The sequence below is a fragment of the Struthio camelus genome, chromosome 12 (assembly GCF_040807025.1).
Source record: "Struthio camelus isolate bStrCam1 chromosome 12, bStrCam1.hap1, whole genome shotgun sequence".
NCBI lineage: Eukaryota > Metazoa > Chordata > Aves > Struthioniformes > Struthionidae > Struthio > Struthio camelus.
In genome coordinates this window covers 3,475,076-3,493,427 of record NC_090953.1, presented here as the reverse complement: position 1 = coordinate 3,493,427, position 18,352 = coordinate 3,475,076, and the positions used below count along the sequence as shown (strand labels likewise).

The following is an 18,352-nucleotide window of genomic DNA, read 5'->3' as shown; positions in this document are numbered from 1 at the left end:
GGCCAAAAGGGGAAATGAAACCACCGAATAGCTGATATGTTTACAGCGTGTGTCTCATTGTGAATTCATTTAAACACAGAGCAGTAGGCCTGTTTTATTTATGAAAGTAGGAGCACATCATTTTACAAAAGGGTGACTAAGTAGCTATTTGCATTTCACCTCTGAAGTAAAGACTTTCCCGTGATCTAAACTGTCGAAACAAGAACATTTTTTTAAAAAGGCCAGAAACCTTGTGATCAGTCTTGCTGCAAAGAGTAGGATACACGTAGGATACCCGGTGGCAGTCGGGGGTAGGCGCTGCGTACCTTGGCTGCAGAGAGGGCCAGAGAATCCAGGCAAGCAGTCGCAGCGTCCCGACACGTGGTGGCACGGCCCGCCGCTGTGCACGCACTGAGGGCATGCCTGGCTGCAGTGGTGCCCGTAAAAGCCAGGTGGACAAACTGAAGACAGAACAAAACAAGCCCTCAGAGGTTTCAGGAAGACTTCTCACCACAAAGCTTTAGTATGCTCTCTGTATCCTAATCCCAAGCCAGTTATCTTTCTTATTTTCCAAGAACACACAGTTTTGTGAACAGCGGGAATTATGAAGCCTGTTTTCCTATGGCTTTATCTCATGGCTGGATTATCCCATGGCTAATAAAGTGTAAGCTTTGAGTAAAACTCTTCCGGCGGTTCAAACATTCACAGGATCCTACCTCATGGAAGTGCTCTGCTATTTAATAACACAGCTGAGCTCTCATGGTAGCCCTTCTCGAGAGAGACACTGCTTTGAGCCTCTCTGACCCTCTCCAGCTACACACTTTGACGAAATATGGAAGTTTAAGACCTTTGAGGCCTCACACCCCACTGGCAGATATGGTTAGTACTCGGTAACATATTTCAAAGCTTTTCAGACAGGCAGGAAGAGATACACACACGCCTATGCACAGACAACAGAGCTTCAGAAGCTCGTTTCCTTAGGAAGTTAAGCTAAGAAATCAGAGAAGGTGCATTAGGAAACTCTCAGTATTTTGCTTCCAAATAACTATGTCAAAAGCTGTTTTCTAAACATATTAGGTACAATACGTGTGTTCAGCTGAGACGTTCAGTTTGTACATGTCATTGCAGGAGTAGCATCCACCAGTGAGGAACAGAATCTAAAAATGTTAATTATGATAACAGCATGCAAGATCACCTAATTTGCATCAGTAATCATATTGGATAGATGAGTAAACTTGTCATGAACTGTGTGCTTAATTAGCTTAAAACTTGGATTGAAATTATTATCGAATTTGTCCTCGAGGTACAGTGCCAGGAGTAGGGCTCAGTATCTCTTCCAGACCTCTATTTTTGCTTCAAAGCCCACGTAGAATGAAAAACCACTGTCCAAAGATTCACTGCTACAGATAAGCTACCGATAAGCACAAAGAGTCATTAAATTGCAGTAGGTAACTGTAAGAATGACTTTATATGTTTTTATTTTTCCTTTTGTGATTCTCTATTATATGGCTCTGGCTAGTGGTTACTATATCATGTCCGTTCTATTTTTTCCCTGAATGAGAATTTTCTCTTGGTCCGTATGTTCACAGAAGAGGTTAGCTGCTTCTGCTACTGCAGATTTCTAGCTGGAACTTAGCTGACAGTTTTGTTGATGACGCACTATCCATAAAACAACCTGGGTCATTCCAGCAGACATTTCTGCAGGTGTGAGAGCAGGAAACTACTGTGATCTCTCATGTAATCCTGATCACACAGACAGGACAAGCTGGACGAGGACCATCTTTGGTGCTGCTCTTTACAAGCTAAATCCTGTTCTTAGTTGAATGTGCAGGAAGGAAACGGGAACGATCCTGAGAGCACAGGCAGCAGACCAAAGCTACCTTCAGCTACAGAAGTAGCCTTTTCACAAGGGAGTCCTGAGCCCAAATTCAGCAGACAAAGTGGGAGCAAATGATGCTCCCCACTCATATCTTCCCGGGGGGGGATTTCAGCAACATAAGCCAATAGCAGAAGCATCCACAGAATGTCTCTGCTGTCACCCCCATGCGAAGGAGAATTTCTCTCCACTAAGTCCTCAGCAAACGTCCTCAGGGCACAGCCTGATTACTGGAGTTGCAAGCTGTGGACATGGTTTGCCTCTTGTAGCCTACGTGCCATTAGCTGATTAAACTAAGCTGTTTTTTTCAGCTCAGAAAGGCCAGAAACTATTACCTTCTGGAGGTGTTGCACTCTTAGGGTTTCAAATTTGTAAAACAATTTCTTCCCCAATTCCCTGAAGCTCTGAGTGCCACATTTCAGCCTTGGAGAGAGGTTTTACAGCTACATAGATATGCTGAAGCACCTGGAAACTGGAGTTTATAATGGAAATGCTTATAGGCCATTAAGTACAGCAGTGCTAGAGGTCATAGTTATAATGGCTTTAAATAAAAACTGTCAGCTACAAATTATTTTTAGAGATGAGTGTGTCCTAGTGTCAAGTGTAACTGGTGAAATGAGGGGGGATATAAGAACTGGGCACAGAGAATGTCTTACAGGAAGAACAAGGGCTACTGCAGAAAAGAAAGCTGAATCCATTTCTTATTTACATAGGAAGAAGTTTGCGTGCGGTTTGGATCAGTGAGTAAAGGTCCCTAAGGGGCAAATGCTGTTTCCCAGAGAAAGCAAATGAGAGGATTTTTATCTCCTCAGCACAGTTTAATATGCAGCAGCAGATCATCAGGCAGGAGCTATTTCAGGCTGCTGTGTTTCTTTTTCTAGCATATAAGAAAACATTGATTTGTCGCTTTGGTGGCTAATGTTCATCCACTTGTCAAGAGGTGATGGGCTTTAGCTCACGTTGCTCTTTGTGTAATGGGTGAGCCGTGGTCTTCCCAGACTAGCTGTCCCCTTCATTCCCTGGGCCTCATGTGGTACTCCAGCAAAATAAAGCATAAGTATCCAAGCTGCACTCTTCCATGTTCCGTTCCAGTTGCATCAGTGCTTGTGCAGCTTATGACCCCGCAGCATCTGTGTTTAATAGGTGTCCTATCGTTTGCCATGACAGAACTGTGAAGCTGTTTTTGCCCAGATTTTTCTGAATTTGATACACTAAGATTTTGCTCCTTCTTTCCAGGTACCCCTATGTTCCTCTAGGTGCTGTGGAAGGCCAGAAGAAGACACCTAAGGCAAGATCGTACCCAGCTCTGCTTTGACGATGGTGCTCTGGGAAACACAAGGGAAAGGGCAGATCTACCTCCCAGGAATTGCATTACGACAGCAAAATCCTTTTCATCACCTTGTCAGCCTCAAATCTAGGAAAGTATTTTGAGCAGGAGCAAACAGAAGGTAGTAAAACACGGCTCTGAGCTGCCTCCCCCTTAGAATTTCTTAGTCAAAGAAGCATTTTTGGGCTAACGTTTCCCCTGAGCAATCGTAAGCTGGTTAGCGCCACAAATGAGCATTTCGTTCTGCTTTGCTTCTGCCTATCTATGGAAAAATCTTGGATCTATGAAGAATCTTACTTCTCTGGCACATGGGTCCTCTGTATCCGGGTGCACAGTCACAACTCCCATCCTCTGGTGAGCAGGATCCTCCATTCTCGCAGTTACAGGAGATGGAGCAGTTTGGTCCCCAGCGACCCTGGCTGCATATATTGTCACAGTGGATGCCTAAAGCAAGTAAAGCACACGGTGGGTTTCAGCACAGCCAACTCTACTCATTGAGCAACTTCAGTGGATTGATGCCTCACAGTACATTACAGAGCAGAGCAAACCAGGGAGTCTGGAAAGGAAATAGCTATCCTTTTATCGGCTTAATACAGTGAAAATTAAGAAAAGGCCAAAAAGATGAATTCTGTAGGTGTCAGTGGGCTCCTGTGCAGTGCTCAGCACCAGTCAAGGAAGCTCTGTGTGTTGTCTGGGGGATGACTGGCAGGAATTGCTTTAAAATTATAAAATATCTCAAACACCTAGTCTAGAAATATGCCACTGGTTGAAATTTGGTTACTAAACTGTTGTGAAGTGGAAGTTTGAAAAAAGAAAAAACAGTTTTCTGTGAAAATATGTCCTTTTTTTTTTTTTTTTGAATATATGTAAATTCAGCTCTATGTTGTGTATTGTTCACTTCCTGGCTTAAATCGCTGTGCTCAGGATTATTACGCTTTTCAAAACAATCCCGTGCCATGGTTTGTCACATATAAATGTAAGCTAAGGATCTGATCCTGCACATCACTACTTGTTCAAGAGGCTCTTACTCCACCGGGATAAGACAGTCCAAATACCTACAAGCAACTGAACCATAGGCATGATCAAGAGCTCCTTGGATGGAAAAAGGTTTACAGGATCATGGACTAAGAGAGACGTTAAGAGCTGCCAGCTGCAGAAAGTGGCGTTAGTAGTCGCATGCTGTAGATAGATACTGATACCTGCAGAAAAAGCGAATTACAGCCTGGCCTGAACATTTTCCTAACAACGTTACCGCATCAGGTGCCTTACAATTGCTCTGCCATGATTTGATGGCATACACATGCCTGAGTTTCGCTGTCAACATGAAATGCTCTGTATCATCCACGCACATGCCCCTGCTGCCTAATGGGATAAATGCAAACAAGGAGCCAGAGAGCCCCAGCCGCAGCCAGAGGTCGGATTAGTGCACCGCTAAGGATAAACACAATCCCAAGTCTTTTCCTACCTCTCTAATAACTCCATCTGGATGCTACAGGTAATATACTGCAGTCTGTGCAGTCACTGGACTTCAAGGATTATTAAATCAGCTAAATTATAAACATACTTACAGTGCAGTTTCAAGGCAGTTTTATAAATCTCTGAAGTTAATACAGTAAAAAATACTGCAGAGCCAAAATTTCCTTTTTCTGAAGATTAATCACACATTTATAATGTCCCTTCCTAGAAAATCTTAACCGAGGCTGGCAAAAGTACAGTTTGAAATGGGGTTTCTAGTAATACATGATCATAGCCTTATTTATAAAGAGGTATGGCCTGTGCTGTAGAACTTAATAAAAAACAAATTAAAATACAATAAAAGCATAACACAAGCTCAATCTCTTAATATTTAAGTAAATAAATCCAAACAAATGGAATGCAAAAAGAGACAAGGAATAGTAATATCTGTATTAGTAAAATGAAGAAAACCATTGATTTTAATACAGCCCTCCCTACTCCCTTTAAAATCAAATACATCTTTGGAATAGTTAAACAATAAACACTTTGACTGTGTATTTATGTACTACAGCTACAACATATTGCAATTAAAAACTAATATAATAAATTATCTCCTGCATTTCATATTTGTACATACACACACACACATATATATGTATGCATGCATATGTATATGTTTACACTTTTTAAAGTCTCACTTCAAGCTCCCAGAAATGTAATTCAGACAGGAATGTAGAAATGTGTGTGCATCTTCTTTTCCTGACTGCAGTATTAAAAATGCAATTTTCTTATTGTGAATAGGCTATTTATAAATGGAGACAATTAAACAGCATTATTTCTTGTCTCTTTGGGCAAAGTTTGGGGAAAAATGACACCAGCTGCTTTCTCTTGCAAGGTAGCTGAATGCCAGGGCTGTTCTTTGCACAGCAAAGTCCTCCCTTTGGTAATGAATAATGAGGGATGTCTTCCCGCTCCTAGGGAAGGCAATGAGTCACTGTGAAGCTGATTGTTGTAATGAAATGTAAAGGAGGGAAAAAGGAAACCTGCTAGAAGACACTGATACCCATTACAGCCTATCTTTATTTATTAATTTTCAGAAGACAGCTGAGAAGGTGCCGCAATCAATTTTTATTACTTTGTATTACTCTAAGTTAATTCTCCTGGAAGACTTCATTTTTGGAGGCTCTTACACACATCGAATTGCAAATGAAAATGAGAAGTTAGAATAGCATCTGGACATGCATGTCTTACGGAATTTTGCTAAAAAAGGCACCTTAATTTTACAATTCCCTAACTTGACAGTATATGAAGGGGGAGTCCATCCCTCCCAGTTACTTTGCAGTTGGGGTTAGCGAAGCAGTAAGCTCCCTTAATATAAAACTTTAATCTTTATTCAGGAACTTGCTGATGAACATTTCTGATAAGCAATTAGTTTTCAGTTTCCAGAAATACAAAAAATGCTGAAGTTGACACATCGCGGTGTGTCTCAAACATCTGCCACTATCTCAAATTACAACCCTAGATTCCTAAGTTACGAACAAATTTCCTGTTTTAAAAGCATGATGTACAAATTAGAGAGACAACTATCAGAAGAATAAGTCCTTGAAGCTGCAGGAAGCAGTTCTATACATTAACCCTATTGCCTAGATACCAGGAAATTATCTTAGTGCCTGAGGCTGTGGTTCACAACTGCAGATACTAGTATGATGTCATACTTCCAAGAGCTTCTCAAACAATGTTTTAGGGGCGAACTGTAAATGAAATTCATATAATTTACATAACGTTGTAGTCACCCACGGTACATAGGCAAAGGACATCATTGGTACTCTCAAGCCATGCCACGGAACCCAGGTGAGAGCAGCACCCACTGGGGCTTTTAATTCAGCCTGTGAAACAGCAGCCGCAAACTTTCACCAGATGAAGGAAGGTTCTTTGCATTCAAATTTACAAACTGGACTGTGGAAGATTCAGCTAACATGCACACACATATCATGAAACGGAGCAAGAAAAGGAAAAAGAAACACACAGCCAGACAAGTGGGAGTTAAGGCATCTACTAAGAGTTACTTCCTACACTGCCTCCGCTGGTTATCCTGGTTTTAATGGATGTTTGCCAAAGTAATGCAGACTTAGTACTGCCTGTAACTATATTGCACTGAAGGACTTTGGAGGGAGAAATTCCTGAAAGCAAGCCATAAGGAGAATTCCCTTTTTCCCCTCTCCAGCTTACTTGTGCAGCTTCTGTCAGGCTTGGGGATTATATCTCTAGCTCTTAATAAAGCCTGCCATTGTTTTTTTTTTTTGCCTTGTCTCTAGATAGTTGGAAACTAATACTTCAAACACAATAGAAGAGAAAAAATGGATGGAATAAATGAGAGCCAGTGGCCTATTTCTGACCACTGCTATCCCCTTGATAGCAGTCTCTGCAGCAGGGCCTGTATGCTGCCCATGACCTAATTATTTTTCAGGGATGTAAGAATTTGATAAATTATAGGATGTAGTTCCCTTCCCCCATATACTTTAAATTTATATCTAACAGTGTGCAACTGTAATTATTTCCCTGAATAAGATCTTCTTTTTTTTTTTTCCTCCCCTAATAATCACAATCGAAAGACAGATGCAACATCAATTAGCAATGACAGGAATGACTTCAGCAGACATTTGAATCCAACACAAACATTGTGCTCTCCTCCACCTGTCTCTCAACATGACGTGAAGTCATAATAATCTCTTATCTCCAGCGTTTGAATAGCTTTGGGAAGAACAGCTTTTTATGCAAAAATAGGCATCGGATTTATGTGGGTAATACAGCGGAGACCTGAAGTTTGGTGAGTCATGCTTGGCTTCTTTGATCAGGAATGCCTGGTAACCTTTATCTCTGGCACTAATAATTCTTAACGCTCTTTTGTCTACCTGTTGACACCGCACACGGTGACAAAACCGCAGCAGTAGCAACATAGCTTCAATAGCTGCAAGGGTATTCTAGACAAATAGCTTCTTAAAGGGGGCCGGCAAGCACTTGATTGCACTGAAAGCGGCATGGGGCTCTATCACTGGAAGTGCTCTCTAGCATGGGATAGTCCTTCGGCCTCAGCGCACTCTGGGAAAGGGCTCCAGTGCCGAGAAAGCAGCAGGTTCACGCATGTGCCCAACCCAGCTTCCCAGGAAAGCCCCTCACGGTCTCGCCGAGCCTCAGCGTGCCACGTTTTGTAGGGACACTCCCATGAAAACTCACATCAGAACAGAGCAGAAAATGGTTTACCCCAAACCTGGGAATACTGAATTCCCAGAAACCTCCTAATTTGTACATTCATTTCAGGTAATGATTTCTAGAATCCTATGTTCACCTTGTCTTCAACCTTCTTCTCTCTTCTTTCCCCAGTACTCTTACTGCTGTTACACTTACGTTTAATCTATAAATTCTACTGAAATCTGTTTTATATTTGAGATTAGATCAGTGCGCTTTGCTAACTAGTGAATGCTTTGCTGCTTCAGTCTACAAAAGGTAAAAGAAAATTCAATAAGAGCACAAGAAAAATCTGTCTGAATAGCTCTGGATCAGAAGTTCAGAAGGTATTAGAATAGCATATGAACAAGATTTTATAAAGAATACTTGATGCTTTTCTATTGTTTTTTGCATCTTCACATTTATTCCCACTTCAGGGTTTGCCTTACATATTTGACTCAGATGCACTCAGAAAGAGTACAACACAATTCACAACAACTCAGCTTTTAGGATGCTGAAGAACGAGCAAGTCTGTTTGGGGAGGGTAGCAGACAAAAGAAAACATAAAGGGATCTCCCATAAAAATAAATGGAAACATTAAGAATTGATGGCTGCTCATCTAGTCTGCAAATAAGCTATTTTTGTTTTTATATAGTGAGACTATTCAGCAGAGAAAACCGCAGCCACATTATCTGCGAAGTTTTGTGGCACCCTCAGAATGCTTTTCTAACTGTGAAATTGTTTTCAGATTGATGGTGTGGAGCCCTTATTTACCTTGCTAAGCGTTGTTCACTGGTGGGCTTCAGTGGGGCGACTCCTGCGTAACAGCCCATCAGTCTAAATGAAAGCTCCGTGATCTGGTCCTAAATAATGAAGAATAAGCCTTTCCCTGCAGCCAGTGAAAAATTCGAAATTGTCTCTTCTCCCATCGTTGCATAGGTGATTTATGCACCCATTAATGTAAGTGTTTTTCTGAAAGTAATATACTTATAGCCTAATGCACCTCTGTGGAGCACTAATCCTACCCCTATTTTTAATTATCTAGAGAAAACTCCAGATATGAATCATCCAACTCAGGGAATTTATGTAATAAAAGCTTTTGAGGCAAGAGACCTGCCTCACAAGAAATTGAGTGAGTCAAAATGTTTGTTAAATTAAGGATCATCTGGTTCCCTTTGTTACAGGATATTCTCCAGGGCACACTGCTGCAGGCGGCACAGGAAAGCTGCTGCTAGCATAAGTAGCAGATCTAGGAGGAAATACTGCTGAAAGGAATCAGCGCCTATCCAGCCTGCCTCCCCCTTCTGGGGTATTTCCTTCCTACTTCTTCTCAAACTCTGGACATGATTTTAGGCCAGGACGGAGCAAGAATTTGGGGAGAACCAAGCTGACCATCAGCAGGAAAACAGGAGCGAGGAATTAATAAATGAAATAATTTATTCTTTCCAGACTTTCAAATGTTCAGCCCTCTCTCCAAGAACAGCTGAGAGCTGTTCTACAACTGAATGTGTGCAAGCCATTCATGTTTAATAACGCTGAGCAAAATTCAAGCTTTTTTTCTCCTTTGTGTAGAAGGGGAAAGAAGATATTTGTAACATTTGTCACTGTATACACCTTTCACCAATAACATGTATATACAAGATTCCAGCTTCCTGCCTGTTTATTGAAAGGACTTTCCTTGTTCTTCACACACTGCACACTAGCATCCAGTATTTTGTCTGCTGAAATGTTCACAAATAATTCTCACTGCTTCTCACTCAGATTTATTTATAGGTGAATATACCGTACACACAGCCAAAGCTTATATATAAAATGCCTCCATATTAAAATAGTTGAAAATAGTTGAGTATCTCTAGCACCAAGTTTCATTTTTAGACCCATTAAATTAGCATAATCCAGGGTGCCATCCAAGCTATGTCTTCTCATATAAATTAAAAAGCTGTCCCTTAATAAGTGAAGATAAAACCAAAAATAAATACAAGGATAAGTTAACTCATATCGCTTTTGTATTTATAGCACTAATGCTGCAATCATTTGCATGAACGCTTAAGTTTAGCAGCAGGCTTACTGCAGTTTCTTATTATAGTCTAAGGGTCTGATCCAACTCCCACTGAATGAGTGGCAAAAATCCAACTGATTTCATGAAAGGTGGAATATACGCTAAATTTGGTGCAAGATGAACACAACTAAACCTCTCTTGGATGAGAATCTGGGGCCCCCTAGATATCTGCCAAGGAACGTGCGGACATAATTAATGTCAGGACATCAATGAAGTCTTTGATATAACTTCATAATTCATATTTTTGAAAATTAGCCTTGTATCAGCAGGAACCATACTTAAAGGTTCCTGTCAAAGAGAGAATTTTTAAGCACAGCCTGACATTAAAATCTTATCAACTCACTTGAAATTAAGTCAATGAAAAATTAAAGCTAATTTCTAATAAGCTTATGTTACATTCATAGACTAAAGGGCACTTGTCGAACCCAGGGAATAAGCATACCTCCTTCATATGAAAAAGATTTTTACATCTGAAAGGCAGAGGCCAGAAGAGAGTTAGAATAAAAAGCACCATTTTAGCCTGACTCTTAAAATTTCTAGTTTTTCTGTTCGTTTTAAGCTAATGTAAGGATACAGAATAATCACAGAAATAAATTATTAATTTAAAACTCTGGGATAAGACTGCCAAAAGCGGTAAGTGCAAAATATGGCTCAGGTAATAGGATCAGACATCTAGAAAATGTATGTTTAATAGGAGCTTACTATTGCTCCATTCTGGTATTTTAGGTTTCGTATTACAAACCAAGAGGGTATGAAACTGTTTGATTAAAAAAAAAGAAGCCAACACAAAACATTATGAATTTTAAAACAGTGTGGATTTCCCGACTTGAAAATCTGTAGTCACATAAAACAAGTCCTAGATTTTCTCAGGCTTTAAAGAAAAGGCTGTGGAAAAGTCTGCTCCCAATTATATCAGTAGGTGCTTGGAGTAGCTCCATTAATGACAAAAATTATTTTGGCTTCACACCAGTACAGCTGAGGACAGGATCTGATCCTCAAATTGCAAAAATAAAAACTGCTGCCATTGAGGGAAAGTCCTATTAATACAAACACATTATGTTTTATGGAAAGCTAAATGGAAAGTTATTCTTTCTTTCTTTTTTTCTTGAAAGATATACCACCTCCTCGCAAAGACCCCAAAAAGAGTGAGGTTAAAAATACCTTAGAGCTCACCAGCAAAGTGGCCACTGCTTCTTTAAAATTCCCAAAGGCCTTCCCCTGAGTTAAGGCTTAGCACTTCTACTGAATTAATGTGCCCCCAGGAGGGACGAAACAGGCTGCTGCGCTTGAGTGACAGCGCAGATGTCACTGGCAGCCTGCGGATGCTCTCCAACGCGAAGTCCCACTCCTCAGCGCTCACCGTACCCGTGACCGGCCTCCCTCCCTTCCTTGCCCCACAAGCTTGCTCACGCCACCGCACGCGCAAACCCCTGTGGCGCCACACTGCCACAACTGCCGTGCAGGATTTTGGGACACGCTAAGAGACAATTAGGGTTTACGTTGCTGGCAACTCGTGAAAGCGATTGATGCTATGGCAAGGAGGGGGGCTTCTCTTGTGACAGGGGAACAAAGTCTGAAGGTGAGAAGTACCAGTGGAAAAACAAGATATTTCTTCCTTAATGACCCAAATCCGTATTTCTACCTGTTCTACGTATCTTCCTACCTGTATTTGCCATCCTGTTTAATTAAATCTACGAGGGGTTCTTTTATAATCAACTGTGGGACACATACTCCTATAGTTCCCATCTTATATTTACTGTACAATCCCATTTCCTCCCGTTTCTGGGACGTCAAATTCCACTGAATAAACTTTGGCTTTGCATGTTCCGAACAGCTACTGAATAAACCAGTTCAGTGGGATAATTGAGACAGCGTTGCGACTACAGCGCTCTGTAAAAATCACAGCCATACAAAAAATGAAAGACATCATAACCAAGATTCAGATAAGAGAGCATTTCAGATTAAAGGAATTCAGATAAACAGGATTTTAGCTGACCTTAACATTTAAAGGAATGGAATATATCCCCCTGTAGATAGCTTCCTATTTAATCCCACTGAAATATCTAAAAGGTTAGCAAAATACATGCTGCCACAATTAACTCGGAGCACACTGACATGTTTCAGGGAGGAAACGAGCTTGCTGGGAGTATCAGCTGGGCCTGCGGCTTTCTGCTCTGCAAGCTGCTTGTGAGCACGACGTCTGGCCGCGAAAGTGAGCGGACCCGGGTCCTGGGGGCTGGATGAGGGAGGGCCACGCTGACGGGGTTTGCAGCCCAGCGACCCCAATGGCTTTCCGAAGCTGCGTAGGAACCCTGCCTCCCCTCGTTCTCTGTCACTTCTGACCCATCCGAAGGGCAGCAAGCCTGACATGGCAGCTTCTCCTTTTAGCTCTAGTTTAAGGTTACTTATAAAGCAGGAGGAGCCTTGTTGAAATTCAGGACCTGAGCATCCAGGAGAGGAGGTTTCATAGGGGCGAGCTGGGACTCGTGCCTGCTCCTGTAGGTCCGATTTGCTTGCAAAAGACTGCAGGAGACACTCCACCATGCAGCTTTCCTGCACCTCCCATTCTCTTGGGGAACTCAGCGTATGTGAGGTCCCTAATTAACCTAATGCAATTAGCACTGAAGCACTCTATATTCAAGCGTTTTCATTTTAACCTGAATGTACACAAAATAGCAGCTCTCCTGCAAATGAGTGTGTTGTTAGCTCTAAGGTATCTGCACATGCATGCACACACAGCTGCAAACACAAAAGTGATATGCATCTAAAACGCACAGGAGATCTGGAATAAGAGAGATCCTTGTTAATCTTTGGAAAGCAATCAGTCTAATTAGTCGATTCTGGATTCTGCTGGGGGCTATACTTTTCCTCTTTAACCTAGCAGCACTGGAGCAGGCTGGACACCTCAATTCAATACAAAGCTGAGCCCTTACTTTTCGTTGCATTTGACACTTCCTTCATGTGGAGGAATCGTCAGCCACACATCGTGCTGGCATGTCAGAGATCTGATTTTGGCCCATGCTTGAACAAGTTTCACTTTGGTTGTGCCACATGAGAGCCTTTTCCCAATGTGTTTTTGATCTTTTAAGAACAAACGTTAACGCTTTCCATGCTCTCTACACAATCACTTGCGACACAGCGTGCCTGTGTACCTGTTTGGGTAATTTTCAGCAATAATGACAGGAAGCAGTTATCTTAGATCTAAGCTGTTTCTCAAGGTCTAACTTCTGCCTTTGGCTGCTTGCATGCAACTCCCCACTGAACTTCACAGGAACTGTATTCCCATGTCTCTAAGGAGCTTTGGTCTGTACAGCTTCGTGATCTCCTGGCTGATATATGAGAATCTTTTCATCACCCTCCCCTCTGCCAGGTACACTCACCTCCTGAATCTTGCCTTCACCCAGCTGGTACACGTGGAAGGGCAGCTAAACATTGTCCTGCATAATAGAGGCCAGATGGGTGGCAATCGTAATATCATAAAGACATGGTACACTGCTATTAACTATACTGTACGCTACTCTTTACATGCCTTGTTTCTTTTTTTCCAGTCTTCCACCATGCGCCTATCCTCTATCAGTCTCCGAAGGCTTATCTCAGTAACATCTTGGAAACTACTTTAAAGAAAATGGGCTCAATCTTCCCCTTGATCTTTACATAGATCACTGATATCAAGGAAGGAGTCCCACGTGTGGAATGAACACACAGAATATGCTGTTTCAGATGAAGTTTTGTGGCTATTAGGATCAGAAAGTCATGTGAATTCTCTGTCTAGTGTGAGTGGGTTGGAAAACCTTCAGATGTTCCATGATCCTGAACTTTTCTGATCTTTTTCAGGCCATGCCTAATTAGTACCAAACTCAGAAAGCATAAATTTGAGCCTGAATTATTTATCACACCATATTTATAAAATGCGCTGCAATATACATCATGGCCCAGTTCACAACGGCACATGATAAGATTAATCTTTCACTGGTGCCGTACTCCTTAATATGAAAATATAATTATCTAGCTGAAGTGTTTCTGAGATTACATACTTTCAAACTAGTAGGAGCAGAATTTATCCTTGTGTTTGGTGCTAAGCCAAGTGGCAAAACATTGAAAACAGAATTGACAAAACACATGTTGGCTCTGTCTGCAAGTCATCATTTCCAGTGCAGACCTTACACGATCCTGTCAAGATCTCAACTACAACCTGGTCTGGAATACTAATGCAATATTTTCTTCCTTAATTGAAGTATGATACTGAAACCCTAGAAATTAATGGGAGGTCCAAACATGCAGGGATACACTGGAGGATAAAGTGCTTCATTTGCAATAAGTCCCCTGCAAGTTAACATATGCTTATCTTGTCCACTATCAAAATTAAAAAAAAAAAAAAAAGGAAGGATTTTGCAGAAATTATTCCAATGTTTAGTTGGAGTAATCTGCATCTGCCTTTGATGTAAATTTAAAAAAATGTCCATATGTTTGTGAGAGTAAGTATAGAATATGTGTTGCAAATGCCTTTGAGAAAACAAACACACCTTTTTTCTGCATAGTCCCAAATTACGGAACATACAATAGGTTAGCATAGGAAACACTTTCCTGGGTAACACTACATACAGGAAGCTGTATAATACACCTTTAGAGTAATGATATTTTTTGCGTTCCTTAAAATTAGAGGAAATTTTGGAATTTGCTATACTTTTGAACACCATTTTATCTCATGAAGAAACTCAAAAAAATGGTAGGAAAACCTATCAATGGCTTTTCTGATGGTCATCAATAATACACAGCAGTGTTTTAAAGCCTGATAGATGGATATACTGATGGTAGAGAGTCTCAAGCAAAGATGAATGCTGTCCAGTGAGTAAAGAACGCAAGCTGGGGGGGTGTTAGTGCCCTTTTCAGACATGTATGTCCAGTATGTTTGAAAAGCCGCTATTCTAAGTAGTGTGCAGAACTTCCTAGATGTTTTCCATTTTCACGTACTTGCTCTGATTCCATTGCCTTTGTTCCTTGCCCCTGCGAGGTGGGCTGCTGCAGCAATGGTCTCTCCGTTAGGAGCAGATGGCCTGCGTTGGTTCATGCACGGATGCAGGAACAAGGTGCAGCATCCTGAATGTGGCTGCCTTCTCCTCTGCTCAGCCTGCCTTGCTCCACGCATTCTCCCAACTTGCACTTGTTCAGAAAGCAATTTAGTTTCCCTAACAAATTGCTGTTAATACAAATGCATCTTGATTGCCAGTGCCACTAGTGGCTCTGCAGTTATGGGCAATAATATCAGCTTATTTCTCTCCAGGGCTTCTACAAGGAGCTGAGGGAGATTAACCTGTATGTTAGGCAGCTAAGTGTGAAATACTGGGTGGATCAATAACTTGCCTCCCACTGCCATTGTGTTAGCTGTCAACAGCTGGCAGAGGTGTGGCAGTACAGAGTCAAGCGCAGGTCTGAGTGTACTGAGATCCCCAACCTGGACTCTCTCAGATTCTCAGACTTCACTGAACATTTCTCTCTGCCTCTTCGTAATCAGGAGAACTCTTTGTCAGACAGGCATTAATCTGCTCTTCATAACTACCTTTTGGCACGATACAAAGCATGGGAAAATGGCAAAAGCAGAAGGACAACTCTGTTTTTTGTATGATCATGCAACTGCAATGACTCTTAGTATCCACACAATGACTATTTGCATTCCAGGTATGATGGTCCCAGGATTCAGAGTCCCACAACTGCACCCCCATGGAAAGGGCCACTCAAGGAGAAACTTAGCAGGATTTCCAGATGATCTTCTTCTCTCCTGAGGACTCTGTTTACAGAAGGCTGACATCTGGCTCCAGGTTTGGAACCACGTTTAACTAATATGAATAAAAATTTAATCAATGCCAATTACTCTGTCACCATCAGGAATGACTTAAATATGGGTAAGTTCAGCCGATCTTGTCTCAGTCTATTATTTAAAAGTTTGCAGTTAAAAGTCTAGTGCTATAACTGATGCAATAGTTTAAAAAAAAAAAAAAAAAAAAAAAGCAAGCAAGATTTACAAAGATACCTGTCCATCCAGCCAGACAGCAGCAGTAACCGGTGACAGGATCACATCCATCTGCGTGGCTACAATCACAACGTTCACTGCAATTAAGACCATATGTTCCATCCTTCCAAAAATATAAATAAAAAAGCCTCTCAGTAATCAGATTTTTATTCTAAAATGTGCAAAATCATCTATCATGTCCATTTTAATGCTGAGTCGCATTTTTAAAATTAACATACAGTGAAGATAGAAACAACTCAGTGCCTAACATTTCTATATAGAACCAAATACCAAATCACTTTAACAAATGATGTTCAAGAAAACGCAGATAACACTGCAATAGCTCTGATAAAATATAGTAGAAAACATAATCCATCTCCTTGACTGCTAGAATCCCAATCTGTTATTTACACATGATTTCCCCCAGAAATCCAAAAAGAAGATACGATATTGACTTACGTTATATTTAAAAGAATCATGTGGACCACATGGCATTTAGAGAGGATGCAAGACTAACTAAGACTAACCAAGTTTAACTTACCGGACATGGCTGGTCACAGTACTCTCCTTGCCATCCTGGGGAGCAGAGACAAAAGCCATCGGCTGGCCTGCAGGCCGCTCCATTTGTGCAATAACATGTCTGGTTACAGTTAAGACCCCAACTTCCACTTGAACATGGAACAGAGCAATCAACTCCTTGCCACCCTAGAGACACATATAAGAGAAATAGTGTTGGGAAGGTTTTCTCAGCAAAAGTAGAGGTACCACTGCATGGGCTCTTTGCCAGGTTAAGATGTCGGATGCTTTTCTGGGAACTGCTCTGGCAGGAAGAGAGAGTGCAGTGATGCCCAGCAGGCTGGAAAGCTGCTGCGTGGTGAGAACACAAGAAACTCGCCGCATGACATTGCTGGTTTCTTACCTCATATTTTTGTGGGAATGCTCTAATCTAAAGAAGCTATTGCACCTAAAAAAAGACCAAAGCCATCATTTCTAGCCATTAAGGCTCAAATCTTAACTACCAGCCCCACAATGGCTTTCATTACACTGCAGCTGTATGCAATGGAGTTGAGCAGTAACTCATGGTTTATGCACCCTCGTTAAATGGGGTTATACAGTAATTCATTAATTCATGTTTGAAATGCCAGGTTTTATTGTTATTTGCCTCACTGCCAGTTTAGGGCTTATGTATGCCATACAGGCATAGCTTGTGTTGAGGCTTTGGGGGAAGGCTCTACACATCACTACACAGGGAACAGAGGCAACACTGTGCTGCGCAGAGGTATGCTATTTCTCAAATGAGTACTGGATACAGGGGTTATGTTCACCACCAAGCATATAAGGAAAGTATGGGCATATCTACAGGAAGAAAAGAGGTTAGTCCTGCAAACAGTCCCACAGTACCCAATCAAGGTGAGCAAGGCAGCCCTGGGGATGGCAGCAGGAAGCCCAGATCATCAGGCAAGTTCATGGTGATGAGGCAGGTCTGAAGTCAATCCACAGGTCAGGGCCAGGTCTGGTGAGGGTAACCAGGGACAGACAAAGCCCTGTGATCACCAGGCAGGTCCATGATGATGAGACAGGTTCGAGGTCAAGCCAGGAAGCCGGTCCATGGGTTGGATCAACACAGTTTATGGCTAGGCACAGGCACAGCTGTGGCAGAGCTGGAGACCAGCCCTCCTAGAGCACATCCCAGGACTATACTGAAAGGGGCTCCTGAGCTCAGGGCTGAGCTGAAATGGGCTCCTAAGCCCATAGAGAGGGTGGGTGGAGGTTCCAGGTGGAGCTGGTCAGGGCCACTAAGACCTATTAGTGCCCTCAGGGCCCTAACACAGGGCTTGTCTGACAGTGCAAGGGGTGAGAGGAAGGGCAAGCAGGAGCCTGCCTTCGTTCCCTTGCCCCGTTGTGTTACTCCAGGCATGGAGGGGAGAGCAGAGGCTATTCACTCCTGGGGAAAGGGGGCAACAAAGTGATAGCGAAGTGTAAAAAATATGAACAGTCGGATTCGCTTCTCGGTTCCTTTGGAGATGAGCTGTGGCTCTGTAAGCGCACTTTGTTTTGCAGCCTGCTCTCACAGCAAAGCAGTTAAGCCTGGTCCCTTGTTCAGGCAGAGATAAAATGTATAGTCAAGCCCCTGTTGAGTTCTGATGCTTGGGCAGATTGTTGAATTATCAGATACAAAGAAAGAGTGGAGTAACTGACCACGCAACTGTACAGCTTACAAGGCAGAGAAGCATTTACGCTAGATACACTAGATATTATGTAGACAATTGTTAAATCTAAATTTTGTTTACCTTCTTTGCAAATGCATAGACCATCCACGTGGGAACAGGCACCATCATTTTTGCAATCACAGACAGATGAGCAATTGGTACCATAGGTGCCTGCCATGCAGGTAATGGAGCAGTCATCTCCCTGCAAACCAAA

The 18,352-nt window shown here is 42.0% G+C and overlaps 1 protein-coding gene across 15 annotated transcripts in view; it reads right to left on the bottom strand.

Moving 5' to 3' along the window:
* Nucleotides 1-18,352, bottom strand: part of MEGF11 (multiple EGF like domains 11) — a 279,056-nt gene that overhangs the window by 39,942 nt on the left and 220,762 nt on the right. For all 15 annotated transcript variants that reach the window (XM_068958591.1, XM_068958594.1, XM_068958589.1 and 12 more), the window contains 5 exons: nucleotides 18,220-18,340; nucleotides 16,470-16,633; nucleotides 15,950-16,052; nucleotides 3,480-3,626; nucleotides 306-440 (listed from right to left, as the gene is read on the bottom strand). In XM_068958591.1, coding sequence (XP_068814692.1) covers nucleotides 306-440; nucleotides 3,480-3,626; nucleotides 15,950-16,052; nucleotides 16,470-16,633; nucleotides 18,220-18,340 — 670 coding nt within the window. The remainder of the gene's footprint in view (nucleotides 1-305; nucleotides 441-3,479; nucleotides 3,627-15,949; nucleotides 16,053-16,469; nucleotides 16,634-18,219; nucleotides 18,341-18,352) is intronic.